Raw genomic sequence first — 17,737 nt, forward strand, 5'->3', positions numbered from 1 at the left:
GAATTTTGCTGACGCTTGCTTTTTAACTCATCTGGCACTCACACTGTTTATGTTTTAATTGAGGTGGGGGAGGTCAGGGAGGCCAGGAGAGGAGGGAAGAGACCATGTTCTGACCTCGTTGCAGGAAAAAACGAACAGCCAAAGCTGGGTGAAGGGTGACGGTGTCCCGAAAGGGAAGTTAAGTAGGGATGAATGCATCTGAAGTTCCCTCCCAGCACCCAAAGGCTCAGGAATTTTACAGGTGATTTCCAACACCCGCCTGTGTTCTCATTATAAGCTGGCCACGTTTCCACTGTGGGCGGCTCACGCTGGGATTGTAGAGGCCGCAGACATCGCCTCTCTTCATCTTCCTAGATGGTAGCAATAGAGCCACTGAGACCTTTAGCATAATGCCAAGGAAATGTTACCCAATCGCTTGTCCTCAGTAGTGTAGGAACAACTAGAGGTGCGTAGGCGCCCCTCGGCTAAGAGTTGGAAGTGCTTTCAAATTCCCTTTTTAAAAAACCCATACCCTAAAGTGTTGGCGGTCTTTCCCCCTTTAAATATGAGTCCTATTACACTAAATTCCATGTAAGATTTTAATACTATAGGTGCTTTGTTTGCCTACTTGTGAACTATGACCACTGCTTGTAAAGTATTGTCACAGACTGAAATGTTCTCACACTCTCCAAATCAGTCTCCCCCTTAGTGGTGATGATGCCACCACCGTAAGATCAGGAAGGAAGGCTGCTTCCCATGCTTTGAAGGGACTTTCTGTCTGGGACTTAGAGCTCATTACTGTTATTCACTGTAATTAATAAAATAGACACATTCTTTCTTTGTTCGTTGACATGAGGCAGGAAAGGAAGGGAGGGAGGGAACAGATACTGGCAGAGTTCCTAAGGCTTCCCAAGCCCCTCAGACCCATTTTTCCATTCATTCTTCAGCCTCTGGAAGATGAGCCTAGAGAACTCAGGCCACGGAATAGCCCAGGTTACCCAGTGGAGCTGCGGCGCTCCTGTCTCTCTAATTAAAAAAAAAACAAAAAACAAAAAAACCAACTCATATTACTTCTTTTGGTAACTTTTCTGGCACTCCAGGTTCCTGGGTACCTGTGGCCAGGCAACACGTGTTTGTATCTGACACTGTAACGTGACTGGACTGGAGCTATAAGGCTGGCCCTTCACCATAGCAGCTGCTGTAGCTGAATTGCTGACATCCAAAGCTGAAAAATGTCTTTCTCAAAGTCGTAATGAAACAGAACCCACAGTGTTCATTTCTACCAGTCTCTCTGCTTTTGGCTTCCAGTGTGGACTTAACTTTTAGGAAGTTTCCATTAGAGTTTTTACCCATAATACTATAAGTTTTTGTTTTGTTTGGTTTTGCTTTGTTTTGTGTTTGTTGTTTTGTTTTTGCTTTTTGTTTGTTTTGTGTTGGTGTTTTTGGTATTTCAAGACAGGGTCTCTCTGTTAGCCTTGGCTGTCCTGGACTTGCTTTGTAGACCAGGCTGGCCTCGAACTCACAGTGATCCACCTGCCTTTGCCTCCCAAGTGCTGGGATTAAAGGCGTGCGCCACCACACTAGGCTACTATAAGTATTTTTACTGAGTCCCTGTTCTTCTTATTTATAGTAACCTTGGGATGGCTCAATAATTTTATTAAAGAGTTTTTAAGACTTGCTTTCCTCCAGTAAGTTACTATTGTAAGTGATGCTGTAACGAGTATCTCCATACACAAAGATTTTCATCTACCTTTAAATATTTCTTTTCTTGGGATAAATTCCTGGCAGTCAGGTGTTATGGCCAAATAATATAGGCAATTTTAAGGCTCCTGAAAAAGTTATTCATGTTGCAAGTTCTTCTCAAAGAGGTTGTACTCCTATGTTAAAACTCCCCAAGGTATATGTAAAAATTACTTCAAAGATTTACTGTTCTGTTAGGAGGGGAAGTATCATGGCTGCTTGCTTATGTCTTTTGGTAGCTTGTGGGTGTTTTGTGTTATTCTAAAAGCCAAGACTGTTCTGTGCAGCTGCCCTCTGGGGCTGCCATTCCTCCTGCCAACAGGAAAATGATCATCTTCTGCTGACTCCTAGGACTCCCTCCTCCACGGGGCCTCACTCTCCTTGCGAAAAGCCAGACGGCTCTCAATTTGACCTGGCAGCCAATATTTACAAGCTCGGAAGATGAGTTTTATGTGGAAGTTGAGAGGAGGTCCATGCAAGCGAAAGGCGACCAGCAGAACATCAAAGTCCCCGGGAACCTGACCTCGGTGCTGCTGAACAACCTGCTCCCCAGGGAGCGGTACAGTGTCCGAGCTCGAGTCAACACAAAGTCCCAGGGGGAGTGGAGTGAAGACCTCATCGCTTGGACTCTTAGTGACAGTAAGTACCTGGTGCTGCCCCCGTCTCGCCCAGCAGCATCTGTCCCCTGCCATTTGCACTTAACTTCTAGCATAGGCCCTTAGAGGTCACAAGGGGGGTTCAGGATGTGAATGGAGGCCAGTTACTATCCACGGGATCATCTTAGTGTCCTACAATACTGTACTGGAAGGGCCCACTGGCATTTGGATAAGAGCATGCTACAACTTGTCCATCCTTGCTGTGGACTTGTTTACTAGTAACAAGAATATCAGTAGCAATAATAAAATCTATTAGGGCTTAATAGTTATATGACAGTTTTTAAGGATTATGATGATGATGATGATGATGATGATTATATATCTATATATACAATGGATATCCAAAACAATCTGCTTTGGAAACTCTTCGTAACATATGCTTTTCAGAGTTAATATTTATGAGAGCAGTGAGAACCGCTTTTCTTTAAAGTAGCTCTGTGGTCCAAGCTTTTCTGTATTTAGGTTGGTCATTTGAAGCTCCAGGGTTCTTTGTAAGATGGAAACGTCTCTGTCTTTGGGCAGTGAGTCCAACTGGCTTCACAGAGTGAGGGTGATGCCTTTGTAGTCTAAGCCACGGAGTGATAAGCTAGAGATACCTTTTGGACATACCACCTGCCACATGGTCCTCACCTACCCAAAGCCAAGGCTGTCTGCTGCAGCTGGCTCTCTTGCTCAGTAACACATAGGAGGAACAGCTTCACATCCCCCAGTAATGCTTTCTGATACCAGCAGCTCATGGAAATCTGAACTGTTTCACCAGTGTTTAGGGATTATTCATCATTGACATAGTTAGGGTTTCTATTGTGGTGCTAAAACACCATGACCAAAAGCAGCCTGGGAGAACAGGGTTTATTTGGCTGACATACCCCATGTTGCAGTCTACTGAAGGAAGCCAAGGCAGGAACTGAAGCAGAGGCCATGGAAGACCAGCCTTGCAGCCTTCCTTCTTACACACCTCGATTGCTCAGGGGCCGGACCTTCCTAAGTCAACAGCAATTTAAAACATGCTCCGCAGGCTTGCCTATTGGCCAATCTTATGGAAGCATTTCCTAAACTGTGGTTCCCTCTTGTTAGATAAATCTAGGCTGTGTCAAGTTGACAAAACAACAGCAAGAGCAACAACAACAAAACAAAACAAAACAAAACAAAAACCGGAATAAAACAAAACAAAACTAGATCATTCCTATTGCATATATATGCTACCTTCCTTCCCATGTTGTCCCCTTTCTCTTATGCATACATATATTCATATTTAAATATGGATACTATATGCAAAAGAAAACAGGACATATTTGTCTGTCTGGTCATATTTGAATCATACACTTTTTTGAAAAGTGTCATAATTTCTTTCTTCTTTATAGCTGACTACTATATTTTCTTTAACCATTCATCTGCTGATGGATGTAGTTATTTTTCCTTTCTTCTTTTTTTTTCTTCTTCAGACTTTCTTGGAACCACTAGTTAGCCCAGTTTGTCCTAAAACCAATGGTGATCCTGTCCCAGCCTCCCGAGTGCTGGAGTTATGGGTGAGTCACCATAGCAGCATAGGTAACAGTTCTAATTGAGATGCTGTTTTGCAGCCACCATCCTGATTTCAGCAGTAGCTGCACAGGTTTGCACTGTAGCCCCCATGGGATAAGATTTACCCTTGGACCACATTACTTTACTTTGCCATGTGTGCTCTTAATGTTTGTTAGCAGAGCTTCTCATTTGTTTTCTTGATGGCAGCCATTCTTCTAACTGGGGTGAGCTATGATCTCCACATTTCCCTGATGGCTAAGGATGATGAATATCTATTCAAATATTCATTGGCCATTTGAATTTATTGAGAAGTGCCTGTTAATCCCATTAACCTCCTTACTGGTTGGGTGTTTGAAGTTTTCTGCTTATTTCATTAGCTTACTTCTTGATTAGGTATTTGAGGTTTTTAAATGTTTAATGCTTTTAATTCTTTACAGATGTGGACATTGATCAACTGTCAGATGTGTAATTAGCAAAGATTTTTTCCACCCATTTCCTAAACTGTGTTTTTATCCCACTGATTATTTCTTTGACTGTGCTTTTAAGTTTCATGCAATCCTTTTTGTCAGCTTTTAGGCTGGTTTTTCTTTGCTGTTGGGGTCCTTTAAAGAAAGCCCTTGCCTGTGTCTATACCTTGAAGTTTTTCTGTTTTTAGAAGTTTGAAAATTTCAGGCTTCACATGGCCCTTAACTCATTTTGAATTGATTTTGGCAAAGGGTGAGACATAGGAATTTAGCTTCATAATTCTAAATCTGGATATCTAGTTTTCTTAGCATCATTTGCTGAAGAAGCTGTCTTTTCTCCATTGTGTCTTATAACTTTGTTGAAATTATGTGGTTGCAGTTATGTGGGTTTGTTTCTGAGTTATCTGTTTTAGTTCGGTTGGTTTATCCACATGTCTGTTTTTATTGCTGGTACCATGCTATTTCCGTCACTATGGCTCTGTGGCTAGTTGTGGTCTTTTGTGTTTCCATATAAACTTAAAGATTTCCCCCTAGTTCTATGATCAATATTATTAGACTTCTTTTTTAAAAAAAATAAGGATTGTGTTATGTCTGTAGACTGTTTTCGGGTAATGGAGCCATTTTCTTACCACTGATCTATAATCATGAGAAGTCTTTTGGTTTTGTGGTGTTTCCAATGCCTTTTCTTTGTGTTTTAAAGCTTTCACTATAGAGCTCTTTCACTTCTTGGTTTATTCCTAGGTTATTTATTTGAAACTACCATGAGAGGGATTTTTTTCTCCCTTGGTGAATTCACTATGGGAATATGGGAGATGCTGAGTTTGTTGTTGTTTTGAAACAGTTTCACTTCATGTCCAGGGAGCATTCCAGAAGGGAATCCCACGCGCGGAGTGTCTCTGAAAGAAGCTGGAGTGTGTGCACTGTGCCCAGGAGAGCATGCCCTCTGTCCATCTCCACAGCTAGAGCGTGTGCACTGTGCCCAGGAGAGCATGCCCTCTGTCCGTCTTCATATACTGCCCCACGCTGTCATCACCTCATGATGTTGTCAGCCACTTACAGTTTTTACTGATTTTAAAATCCCACTATGATAGGTTTTTGTTTTTTGTTTTTTTTTTTTATAGTTGAGCAAATGTCCTTGTATCGTGGAGCATCTTTCTTTCTTTTTTTTTTCCTCCTTTATTAATTTATTCTTGTTACATCTCAATGGTTATCCCATCCCTTGTATCCTCCCATTCTTCCCTCCCTCCCAATTTCCCCTTATTCCCCTCCCCTATGACTGTTCCTGAGGGGGATTACCTCCCCCTCTATATGATCATAGGGTATCAAGTCTCTTCTTGGTAACCTGCTGTCCTTCCTCTGATTGCCACCAGGTCTCCCCGTCCAGGGGGCATGGTCAAAGCCCACTATGATAGTTACACAGAGAGTCTCAGGGAGACTGCAAGAATGCTTCTGTCCTGGGAACCTCAGAACAAGTCTTTGCCACCCTGCCTGTGTCCCTGCATTGAATGTGGTCTCACTTTCCTCAAATTTCTGGAGTCTTGTCTTTAAGGGCTCAATACATTTTCTTACATATACACCAGTGTGTCTGCTATTTGTAAGCGTATTTGTGATAAAGAGAGTCATATGGCACCACAGCTAAGACAATGGGCTCTGGAGACTGACCACTGCGATTGACTCCTGCTTCTTCTATCTCACCGTGGTGTGACCTCGACTGAACCCCAAATCTCTGTGTCTCCCACTACTTACAGTAAGGAGGAGGGAGTGAATTGGAGCATGGAATAATACATGGCCCACTTAAGGACCATAGACAGTTAGCTCTCCTGGTCTTTTCATTCCATCCAGCATCAAGAACATTGTAGATAGGCTTGTGAAGCAACAGAATTTCCCAAGCTTTCATTCACCATAAAGAGACAAACACGTGACACATGTTTTGTATTCTCCCCTCTGCGCCAGTCTCTCGCATCTCCAAGAGTCACATTACCACTGCTGGTGGACTGGGCTCAGCGCGTGAGGGAGAACTATTTCTCCTCATGGGCGTGAATGGTGGTGAATGAGTCTGGGAGCCTCTCTCACAAGCAGAGTCATGGTCTCTAGTGAATTCTTTTTTTAAATTTCTAGTTCTTCCACCTCAACCAGAAAACATCAAGATCTCGAACATCACCGACTCCACGGCTATGGTTTCTTGGACAATAGTGGATGGCTATTCCATCTCTTCTATTATCATCCGGTATAAGGTTCAAGGGAAAAATGAAGACCAGCACATTGATGTGAAGATCAAGAATGCCACCATCACTCAGTACCAGCTCAAGGGCCTAGAGCCAGAGACAACATACCAGGTGGATATTTTTGCCGAGAACAACATAGGCTCAAGCAACCCAGCCTTTTCTCATGAGCTGACGACACTTGCGCAATCCCGAGGTTGGTAATATTTCCATAAAGTACTTTTGGGACAGCATCAGCAAAGTCTCACTGTCTTGAGATATTTATTCCATATGTTTACCAAGCATAACCATTCATTCATCCTAATATGCTTTATCATCACTATATAAATCTTTAAAATAAAAAAGTCTTGAGAAGGATCTCTTCTCATCCATTTTTGTCATTGAACCTTAGAACTAATTAACCTCAAAGCACAGTCCATCCAACAGTCTAAGAAAATGTGAAAAATAGAAATTCCAATTTTGTGAAGAAAGACGTATGTGTGACCTGTTGTGATAAGCAGGCTTTGTGGATCTCTCTCTCTCTCTCTCTCTCTCTCTCTGTGTGTGTGCATGTGTGTGTGTTTGTGTGTCGCAGAACTGCATTTTATTTTTTCTTGAGATGAATCCTTCTTTGATTTTAATGACAATACTATTATGAGTTTCATTTTATCTTGCTTGTCTAATCTAAATCTAAAATGCTGCCAGTGCTACATGCAAGCTAACTAAACCTAACTACTTGGACCGCGGCTTTCTGAGATGGCTTGAGATCCTTCCACAGTGCCAAGTGCACTATGCTCACTGCTTCCAATTGCGTGCTCTGGGGCCCAGCATCAGCACAGAAACAACATGAGGATAGACTTAGCTCCTGCACAAACGGTGCCATGTGGAGCTATTCAGTAACCTATACGTGCAAAGGAATGAAGTCAGAGGTGTCAGAGGGACAGGCAACTGTGCAGATTTTAAATTTGTGCTAGTGTTTACTTTTACAGACAATATTATAGCTCTTGGTCCTGTGATTAGGGTCATATGCGATTTTAAAATATAACAAAAGAAGCTGCATATTTACTAATAATTCTGGGATGTTTCTGAAATATTCAAGGAACAAGGTGCCTGCCACATTATGGATGGAAACTGTAGTTCTTAGACCACATTCTATCAGTGCTTTGCTTTTATACGCATTGTAGTTCGGTAAAAATACACATAGGTTCCATATGCAAACTATATGTAAAAATGCAATGTGAGGATTTAAAATCAAGACACAACAGAACAACCCCTTCGCCACTCTTCATGTTCTATGATCAGCACATAGACATGTGCAGAGCACTTTTAATATCTGGAATATGGGATTGTAATCTGTGCGGTGATAAATTAAAACACACTGAGTTTAATCTCATTGGAGTTTAAAGGAAAGATGGAGAAGGATTTAAAACAGTCTTAAGTGGATTATTTTGACATAAGCCCTAAATGTAATGCTTTATTTTTTTCTTTCTTGCTCTCTCCCAACTTTTGCCATCAGCAATCACCAGGGTTTTCCTGCATGCTTTTTAAAACGAGGGAAAATACAGAACAGGATGACATGTCTTATGAGCTCTGTGCTGTTGGCGTCAGAACATCAAAGCGCTTCTAGAGAAACTGAGCTACTAATTGCTAAAAGTTAAACAACTAGTTATTTTGTTACTCGATAATGCTCATCATCGTGGGCTACTATGCAGAAGCAAAGCTGAGCATATGATATCCACTAATAGCCATTCGGATAGTGCATTTATAAGTCCTAGAGGTCCCATGGCAACCCCTTGAGTTAGACCCAGTTCCACTGAGTTTAGAAATAACTGAGTGGTCCATAGCCATGGAAGCTGGCAGCCATGTTCCCTTTACACCATGTCTTTCCCAACAGATGGTCTTGGCCCATCGTCCACCTGAACTAACTCCATTGCTTCACCTCTGTTTCCCTGCACAGCCTCTGCAGACTTTGGAGGCGGAAAGATGCTGCTTATAGCCATCCTCGGGTCGGCTGGGATGACCTGCCTCACAGTGCTCTTGGTGTTTCTGATTATGCTGCAGCTGAAGAGAGCAAACGTCCAAAGGAGAATGGCTCAGGCCTTCCAGAACGTGGTAGTATCTGATCTTTTACTAGCAAACGGCCACAGGCCAACACATAGGGAGATATTTTACTTCAAGGGTGTGGAGCAGCAAAGAATCCCATAAACAAGTTTCATTTTCTCCTTTGGCTTCCATCACACAACAGGAAGCAAATAGCATGACTATGGAAGTTCTTGTCCGAGCCAGATGAGATGTGCAAGTGGAAAGGATACTTTTAGTAAGCATGCAGAACAATACGTTTAAAACGGGATTTCCCAAAAAAAATGTGATAAGTCAGTTGCCTGACAGAATATTTCAGGAGAATGAATTGCACTTATTTATTTATTTATTTATTTTTGCATAAAAAAGGACATGAGGAAAGTCAGACCTCAACAAGATAGTTCCTTTCCCAATTATGTATGTCATTAAATGAGTGCCCACACATTTTCCCATTCTTGGTTCTTATTTGCTATTTCTCATATTTCCCTCAATCCTGGCACCCCTCCTATATGTAAGAGTTATGTATGTATGTATGTATTTCTTTTCCTATGAACAATCTGTGCTTGGGATTTGTGGCACATGGCATGTCTCATTCTTTGATCTAAGTTGACCAGTAGCCAGATCTACCAGATTGAACTAGACCAGCAGTCCTTTCGGAATACAAAAACCCAGGCATTTCTGACGCATATAGCTTCAAGCTGCGTAGAATGAATTTGTGCCCATTGCTGTTGATTTTGTATATGAAACAGTGGGCACAATGCCAGGTTTCTGGTAAAGTCTAACTCATGCGTCTGAGTTTCCAAGGTTCAATTCCATGGTGGACAAAGGAGGTTCATAGTCTGACTCAATGCCAGAGCCGGTCAAACCTGGCTGGTACTGGAAACGACCGATCGGTAGGGGAACAGGGGCTTTGAAGCTCGTCATGGCATCAATGATCTGTCAAGAGACTGATACCTGGGTTTTGCTGTAAGCACCAGTCACTCTGGGCAGACATGAGAGGATCCAACTTTAGGATGAGAGAGCACGGGAGCAAGGACAGACGAGGCCGGCGATGTTGTTAGTCAATTTGAACTACAAAGCGAGCTCTGCAGCACTGAGTGGGATGCAGACTTGCCGTTCACGCACATCCCTCGTCGCTCAGCTTTGCTGGCATTGCTAACGTACACGTCTCTGCCAGTGCAGCACCACGGGCAGCAGTCTCATCGCCATGGGATTGTAGGAGGAAACCTATTTGTACTCCCACTCTAGAATTAGCCATGTGATTTATTTTCCACCTGTGTACATGCAAAGCAGAAGATAGTATTCACCTTAGATGACAAATGCCCTGACACAAAAATGATAATTTTTTTTTTCTTTTTCCAGAGAGAAGAACCAGCTGTGCAGTTCAACTCAGGAACTCTGGCCCTGAACAGGAAGGCCAAAAACAATCCCGATCCTGCCATTTATCCTGTGCTTGACTGGAATGACATCAAGTTTCAAGATGTAATTGGAGAGGGCAACTTTGGCCAGGTTCTGAAAGCGCGCATCAAGAAGGATGGGTTACGGATGGATGCTGCCATTAAGAGGATGAAGGGTCAGTGGCTGGAAGACAGCCTTTCACTGGGGCGGGGAGACATCCACTTCCTGATGAAACTGTCCTGTTGCGGCCATACGTTCTCCACACCAGAAGTTGCCCTGGTATCTGATGTGGCGGCTATTGCAGATGATGGGGTTGTTTCCTTTAAGATGAAGCTGTGGTAGATTGCACCAGGGATGTGCATGCTGAGGACAGAGGCAGGAACCATCCAGACACCAGCGTGCTGAGTCCTGGGGACTTGGGAACATTGGTGTTCTGACATTTATTGCTCATTTGGGGAAGCGTCACTGATTCTCATCAGGCCTGAGTGTGCATGGGAGTTACCTAGAAGACTTTCTCAAAAGCAGACTGATACCACTCCTTACCCCCCCCACACACCTCTCACCATGCCTGTGTGTCCCCCACACCCACACACACACCTCTCACCATGCCTGTGTGTCTCCCACACCCACACCTCTCACCATGCCTGTGTGTTCCACACACCTATGCACACACCTCTCACCATGCCTGTGTCCCCCACACCCACACCCACACCTCTCACCATGCCTGTGTGTCCCCCACACCCACACCCACACCTCTCACCATGCCTGTGTGTCCCCCACACCCACACACACACACCTCTCACCATGCCTGTGTGTCCCCCACACCCACACACACACACCTCTCACCATGCCTGTGTGTCTCCCACACCCACACCCACACCTCTCACCATGCCTGTGTGTCTCCCACACCCACACCCACACCTCTCACCATGCCTGTGTGTCTCCCACACCCACACCCACACCTCTCACCATGCCTGTGTGTCCCCCAGGTTCTGATTTAGTAAGTCTGGTCAAAATCAGGAAATTTGCATCTACGTTTCCATGAGAGGCTGATTTTGTAGGTTTTTATGATTTATGACTGCAGTGTACTGAACCGCAGTGAGAACTGACTTTAAATCTATCCCATGCCATAGTACAATTATAACACCAGGAACTAAGTCAAAATATTATCTAAGCTTAGAGATAGTTTCTTTTTGTTCATTTGTCATTTTTAATTCTTTTCCTTTGAGATAAACTCTCACTGTGTATCCGAGACTGGGCTAGAACTCACTTTGTTTTTTTTTTGTTTGTTTGTTTGTTTTTTTAATACATTTTTATTAATTTATACATATTACATCTCAGTTGTTAGCCCATCCCATGTATCCTCCCATCCCTCCCTTCCTCCCACTTCCCCCCCCTACTCCCCTCCCCTATGTCTGTGTCTGAGGGGGACCTCCTCCCCCTGAATATGCTCATACGGTATCAAGTCTCTCCTTGGTGACCTATTATCTTTCCTCTGAGTGCCACCAGGCATCTCCATCCAAGGGACATGATCAAATATGGGGCACCAGAGTTTGTGTGAGAGTTAGATCTCCTTCTCCACTCAACAGTGGAGAATGTCCATCGGCTCTTCATCTGACAAAGGTCTAATATCCAAAATATATAAAGAACTTAAGAAATTAAACACCACCAAACCAAATAACCCAATAGAGAAATGGGGCGCAGAGCTAAACAGAGAATTCTCAACAGAGGAATATCAAATGGCTGAGAAACACTTAAAGAAATGCTCGACCTCCTTAGTCATCAGAGAAATGCAAATCAAAACGACACTGAGATTCCATCTTACACCCATCAGAATGGCTAAGATCAATAACTCAACTGACACCTCATGCTGGCGAGGGTGTGGAGAAAGAGGAACACTCCTGCATTGCTGGTGGGAATGCAAACTAGTACAACCACTTTGGAAAGCTATCTGGTGCTTTCTCAGAAAAATGGGAATAGGGCTTCCTCAAGACCTAGCTATTCCACTCCTTGGAATATACCCAGAGGATGTACTACCACACAACAGGGACATATGCTCAACCATGTTCATAGCTGCCTTATTCATAATAGCCAGAACTTGGAAACAAACTACGTGTCCCTCAACAGAAGAATGGATAAAGAAACTGTGGTACATTTACACTATGGAATACTACTCAGCTATTAAAAACAAGGAATTTCCAAAATTTGTGGACAAATGGATTGAACTAGAAATTGTCATAATGAGTGAGTTCACACAGAAGCAAAAAGAGCTAAATGGTATATACTCACTTATATCGAGACACTAGTCCAAGGTGTATGTCCCCATGAAAAACTGTACCTACCAGAATAATGGGTAAGAGGGGAGGACATCCTATTGAAACTTTAGGTGTGAGAAGCCTGGGAGAAAGAGGAAATGGAAGGATCCAGTGGGTCCTGGAAAACTACAGGAGAGTCTGGGCCCTGGGGTCCTCCGCAAACTGTGGCAACAGCCAAGGAAAAAATAGGCAGTAAGAACTCACTTTGTAACTAACCTAAAACTCGGGGCAGTCCTCCTATCTCTGGGCTACAGGCATCAGCAGTGATATTTTTTAAAAAATAAACACAAACAAAGAAAAACCTGCTTAATAACTAGAAATCCTTTCTACTCTGCTAGATGTTTAGGGGACACTGAAATAGCATGGGGAGGTTGCAGTGGTCGGAGCATGGACTCATGAAATCAGCTTTTATGGCAATCTTGTCTCAGCCTGGATTTTCATTTTATGTATTATGAAAGAGTAAAGCAGCTTAACTGTGTGCCACACAGAAAAAAATTGCACAGGTGAAGTCATAACTTCTAGGCCAATCCACTGAAGGATCCACTAATTAAAACTTTTTCCCCCAAGGCATTGATTCTCAGGACCAAAGCTCCAGTGAAGGTGCTGTGGTGGGAACGGGGCACAGGGCCTATTTCCAATCTGTCCACGTGACCAGTGCCCACGACCCACCTAAGCATTGGCATACTCTCTGGGCCTGTCCTACTACACACAGAGCCACCAGCACCCCTCCCCTGACCAGGCTCCTTTTCACAAAACAACAACTGCACCCTGCGTTTCACTCAAAGCTGGCCAACTAACATCCAGCAACAGTCTTCTCTCCAGCCCAAACCTGGCATTCTTTTTGTCAAAGTGCCACCAAAGAGATAGGGCAGCAAGACAGGAAAACTGCAGTTTCCTGACTATGCGACGTCTCCTAGGAACTGGCCATAGGAGAGCAGTAGTCTCCACGCAGGAGTGGTTTTGCTTAGAAGGGGGCATGTGTTGGTTTGTGGATTGCTGGTAGCGGGCAAGTGAAAGTCAAGGGTATCACTGAACATCGTCCACCGCTCAAAGCCACTCCCAGTAACGTTTATCAGGCCAGCTATCAGTGGTGAAGCTGAGAAACTCTGCTCTTTGGGGGTAGAGCTTTCTAAAGCTGATGGTGGTTAAGTGCACCGGCAGTCAGTCCTGGGGGTGAAGACAGGACAGTTCCCTTTGGGAAGGTGTTAATGAAGCAAACATTACAACCCTTGGCTTTCTTTCCAGAATATGCCTCCAAAGACGATCACCGGGATTTTGCCGGAGAACTGGAGGTGCTTTGTAAGCTTGGACACCATCCAAACATCATCAATCTCTTGGGAGCATGTGAACACCGAGGTAAGATACACACACACACACACACAACACACACCACACCCTGGCAGATTTTAAAAGATAAAACAGGAACATTCCATAACAAAAGGAGGAAAGATAATAATCTCAAAAAACATTGCTTACTTTAAAGCTACAGTTTCAGTCTAAGTATCTGTCTAGTCCCATTTACTGGCTGGTCTGAGTTTATCTTAGTGGAGGGAGGTGCTCAGACTAAATTGGGTATCTGAGTTGGTTTAAGTGTTAATGGCCAAGGTCCCCATGGCGGCTTCTCACCCTTAACCTTACTAGCCAAGGGATTTTTTAAAAACCTCATACTGTTACCCTAGATGTGTAGGAAGCCTTTGCCACTAGACCAAGCAGACTCTATTGGCTCCTCGGAGTTGAATTTTTTGCTTTGAGTCAAGGTCTCACCACAGCCCAGGTTGCCATGGAACCCACTCTTTAGCCCAGGCTAACTTAAAACACAAAGTACTCTCCCTGCACTGAGGGATTGGTGCTCCACATTTTAAAGGCATGAATACCAGGAAAGCACTGTGATGTGAAAACACTGACAATGCTTAGGTTAAATAACGACATTAGTTCATCAAGGACAGTCCTAGTTTCAGGCATAGCATTTTCATTTCAGTTGTATTGTAGTCCTACAACTGTTCTGGGCTCCCATATTTTTAAACCTAGGAATTCAAATTTGATTCAAACGCTTGCTACTGTTATGTGCATAATGCTCTGTGAAGGAGGTCACAAGGAAAAAAGTATTTTGTGAGTTTACCTCTGCATTATTGCTTCATGGATTTATAGTTCTTAGTCTGTGTCTCAACAAAATTCCTCATGGAAAAGTTTGCTTCCATAAAACAGAGAAGCTCTAGTCTGTGTTTATTTATAAACTTGGAATCCTTTTGTTGACTTTCTCAGCAAAAAACATCAACAATAGGAAAGAGATGACTTCTATTTCCTCGATTTATTAAGCTAAAAATATGGGTGTTTTAAGCAATATATCATCCTATGATCCAATAAGGGTGTAATTCCCAGAGCTAGATCATGTCCCTTAGATTAAATAATGAAGTAATGACATTTGCCTTTGAGTTATTTCCTGGAAATAATCACTGGAGTGGGGCAGCAGCACATTGTGCAAAAGGCCCAGAGTAGTGGCTCAGTGGTTAAGGGCCCTGGCCACTCTTGCAGAAGACCTCACATATCCACAGGGCAGCTCACAGCCACCTCCAGTTCACACCACAGCTGGAGTATGACTCCAGTTCCACAAGGATTCTGGCACCTTCTGCTGGTCTTCATGCATACCTGCACATATGTGGTATACATACGTTCACTTAAGCACTCATGATACACAGAAGCACAGAAGATTTTTTTTTAATTCAGACTTTTAAAAACTGAAAATGTGCCTTAATTTTTTCCCCTCAAGACAGGGTTTCTCTATGTAGCCTTGGCTGTCCTAGACTCACTTTGTAGACCAGGCTGGCCTCGTACTCAGAGATCCACCTGCCTCTGCCTCCCTGAGTGCTGGGATTACAGTTTGTGCACCACCACACCTGGCTATGTCTTAATTTTTTAAAAATCATGTTATCATATAACTGCTTGTTTCTTGAGAAAGCAAGAAGGCATGCTCATGCCAGGACTTAGAGCTGTTTTTCTTATGATGTAATGGGGGCTCAGTGTGGGAATATTTTTCTTTCTTTCATTTTTTTGCCAGGTGAGGGAGAGTAAAAAATTTTAATTTCTTTAAGTTCCAATCTATTAGACATTTTTAAATGACGGTTTGGACACATGCACACACACATACATACACTTGCATGTGTGGAAACACACACACACACACAAGAAAATCACTTTTAAAAATGCTTTCAGGGGGAGGTTTTTTCTTTTTCCTTTTTATTCTTCTTTTATACATTACTTCTCGACTGCAGTTTCCTCTCCCTTCCCTTCTCCTGCCCCTCCCACCTTCCCTCTGCCCCAGATCCACACTTTCATTTCCCTTAAAAAAAAAAAGAAAGAACAGGCCTCCCAGGGTTATCAGATGAACATGGCATAGCAAATTACAGTATGACAAGGACAAACCCTCATATCAAGGATGGACAAGGCAACCCCATAGGAGGATAAGGGTCCTAAGTGCAGGCCAAAGAGTCAGAGATACACCTGCTTCCACTGTTGGGAGTCCCACGAGGACACCAAGCTACATAACCGAAGTGTATATGCAGAGGACCTGTAAGACTCCCTGCTCTCTACTCAAAGTTTGGCTGCGAGTCTCAGCGACTGCTTCGATCCACTTCTGGGTGGAGTCTTTCCAGGGACCCCTATGGTAGGCTCCCTTCCTGTTCCTTCTCTTCAACTGCTTCCAGTGTCTATTCTGTTTGCCCTTCTTATTTAGCTTCTTTATGTCTGTGTACTATAGCGTGGTTGCCCTGCGTTATGTGGCTAATATCCCCTTATAAGTGAGTATATAGCTTGCATGTCTGTCTGGGTCTGGGTTACCTCACTCAGGATGATTGTCTCTAGTTCCATCCATTTGACTGCAAACTTCAAGATTTCCTTGTTTTTGATAGCTGAGTAGTATTCCATTGTGTAAATGTACCAGAGTTTCATTATACATTCTTCAGTTGAGGGACACCTAGGTTGTTTCCAGATTCTGGCTATTACAAATAAAGCTGCTACAAACATAGTTGAGCAAATGTCCTTGTTGTTTGGTGGAGCATCTTTTGGGTGTATGCCCAGGAGTGGCATGGCTGGGTCTTGAGGTAGAATTATTCTTAATTTTCTGAGAAAGCACCAAATTAATTTCCAAAGTAGTTGTACAAATTTGCACTCCCACCAGCAGTGGAGGAGTGTTCCCCTTTCTCCACACCCTCCCCGGCATGTGCTGTCACTTGAGGTTTTGATCTTAGCCATTCTGACAGGTGTAAGATGGAATCTCATAGCTCAGACCTATACGGGGTCTGGGATTGTCATAGAAGTTTCTGTGAGCGCCATGATCCCAGGCCAGTTGATTCTGTGTGCCGTGTTCTACCTTTCGTCTTCTATAGTTTATTCTCTCCTCGTCTGTGGGGTCCCCTGGCTCTGCCTAGGGTTCGGCTGTGGGTGTCTGCCATCTGCTCCCATCAGTCACCGGACAATGCCTCTCTGATGACATTGGGCACTGATCTATGAGTATGGTAGAGTATTATTAGGAATCATTTCATCGATTTTTTTTTCAGTAGTCTTTGTTTATATCTTGGGTCTCTGGGCTGTCCAGCCTCTGGTTCCTGGCCATCCAGGTAGTGTCAGGCATGGGCTCCCTCTTGTGGCATGGGCTTCAAGTTGGACCAGCCCTTGGTAGGCCACTCCTACAAGTTTTATGCCACCATTATTCCGGCACATTGTGTTCAGCCACTGGTGCATTGTGGCTGGAGCTACAGACTGGACTGACGGTCCTGGCCTGTGCAGCTGCTTGAATGAAGTCAAAGAAGTCTGTGGACGGCCCTGGGGAGGAGGATGCTGTGCGTTTCTTGCCATAGGGTTATGAAGTTGATGGAAGCATTTCAGGAAGGAATGGGGTAGAAGGAGGAGTGGAAAAGAAAGAGAGTTCAGGGCTGGTTCCCTAAAGATCTGTGGGTCAGTGTCCCTCACCTCCCTCCTGTCCCAGCGTCCTTACTAGATGTGTCTCTTTTGATCAGAATGGGGTTGGTAAGCCAACCCTCTATACCACAGCACACCTTGAAGATTCCACAGATGTCCAGCCAGGCTAAGATGCCTGTCTCGCTCTTGTTCCTTCCCTGCAGGCTATTTGTACCTAGCCATTGAGTATGCCCCACATGGAAACCTCCTGGATTTCCTGCGTAAGAGCCGAGTGCTGGAGACAGACCCTGCCTTCGCCATTGCCAACAGCACAGCTTCCACACTGTCCTCTCAGCAGCTTCTTCACTTTGCGGCGGATGTGGCCCGGGGGATGGACTACTTGAGCCAAAAGCAGGTTTGTTCCGAGAACCTGGCCGTGGACACCTTTCCATGCAGATCCCCCTGAAGGGCTCTAATGTGTTTGGATAGTT

The 17,737-nt window shown here is 43.9% G+C and overlaps 1 protein-coding gene across 2 annotated transcripts in view; it reads left to right on the forward strand.

Annotated features, from left to right (window-relative positions):
- Nucleotides 1-17,737, forward strand: part of TEK (TEK receptor tyrosine kinase) — a 108,330-nt gene that overhangs the window by 79,070 nt on the left and 11,523 nt on the right. The window contains exons 12-17 of one of the 2 annotated variants that reach the window (XM_084788109.1): nt 2,071-2,358; nt 6,479-6,778; nt 8,519-8,670; nt 10,003-10,213; nt 13,599-13,709; nt 17,471-17,661. In XM_084788109.1, coding sequence (XP_084644235.1) covers nt 2,071-2,358; nt 6,479-6,778; nt 8,519-8,670; nt 10,003-10,213; nt 13,599-13,709; nt 17,471-17,661 — 1,253 coding nt within the window. Of the gene's footprint in view, nt 1-2,070; nt 2,359-6,478; nt 6,779-8,518; nt 8,674-10,002; nt 10,214-13,598; nt 13,710-17,470; nt 17,662-17,737 lie in introns of both variants that reach the window. The other variant, XM_084788108.1, reaches the window with a different exon arrangement.

This window comes from Acomys minous, assembly GCF_964271855.1.
Source record: "Acomys minous genome assembly, chromosome: 1".
Lineage (NCBI taxonomy): Eukaryota > Metazoa > Chordata > Mammalia > Rodentia > Muridae > Acomys > Acomys minous.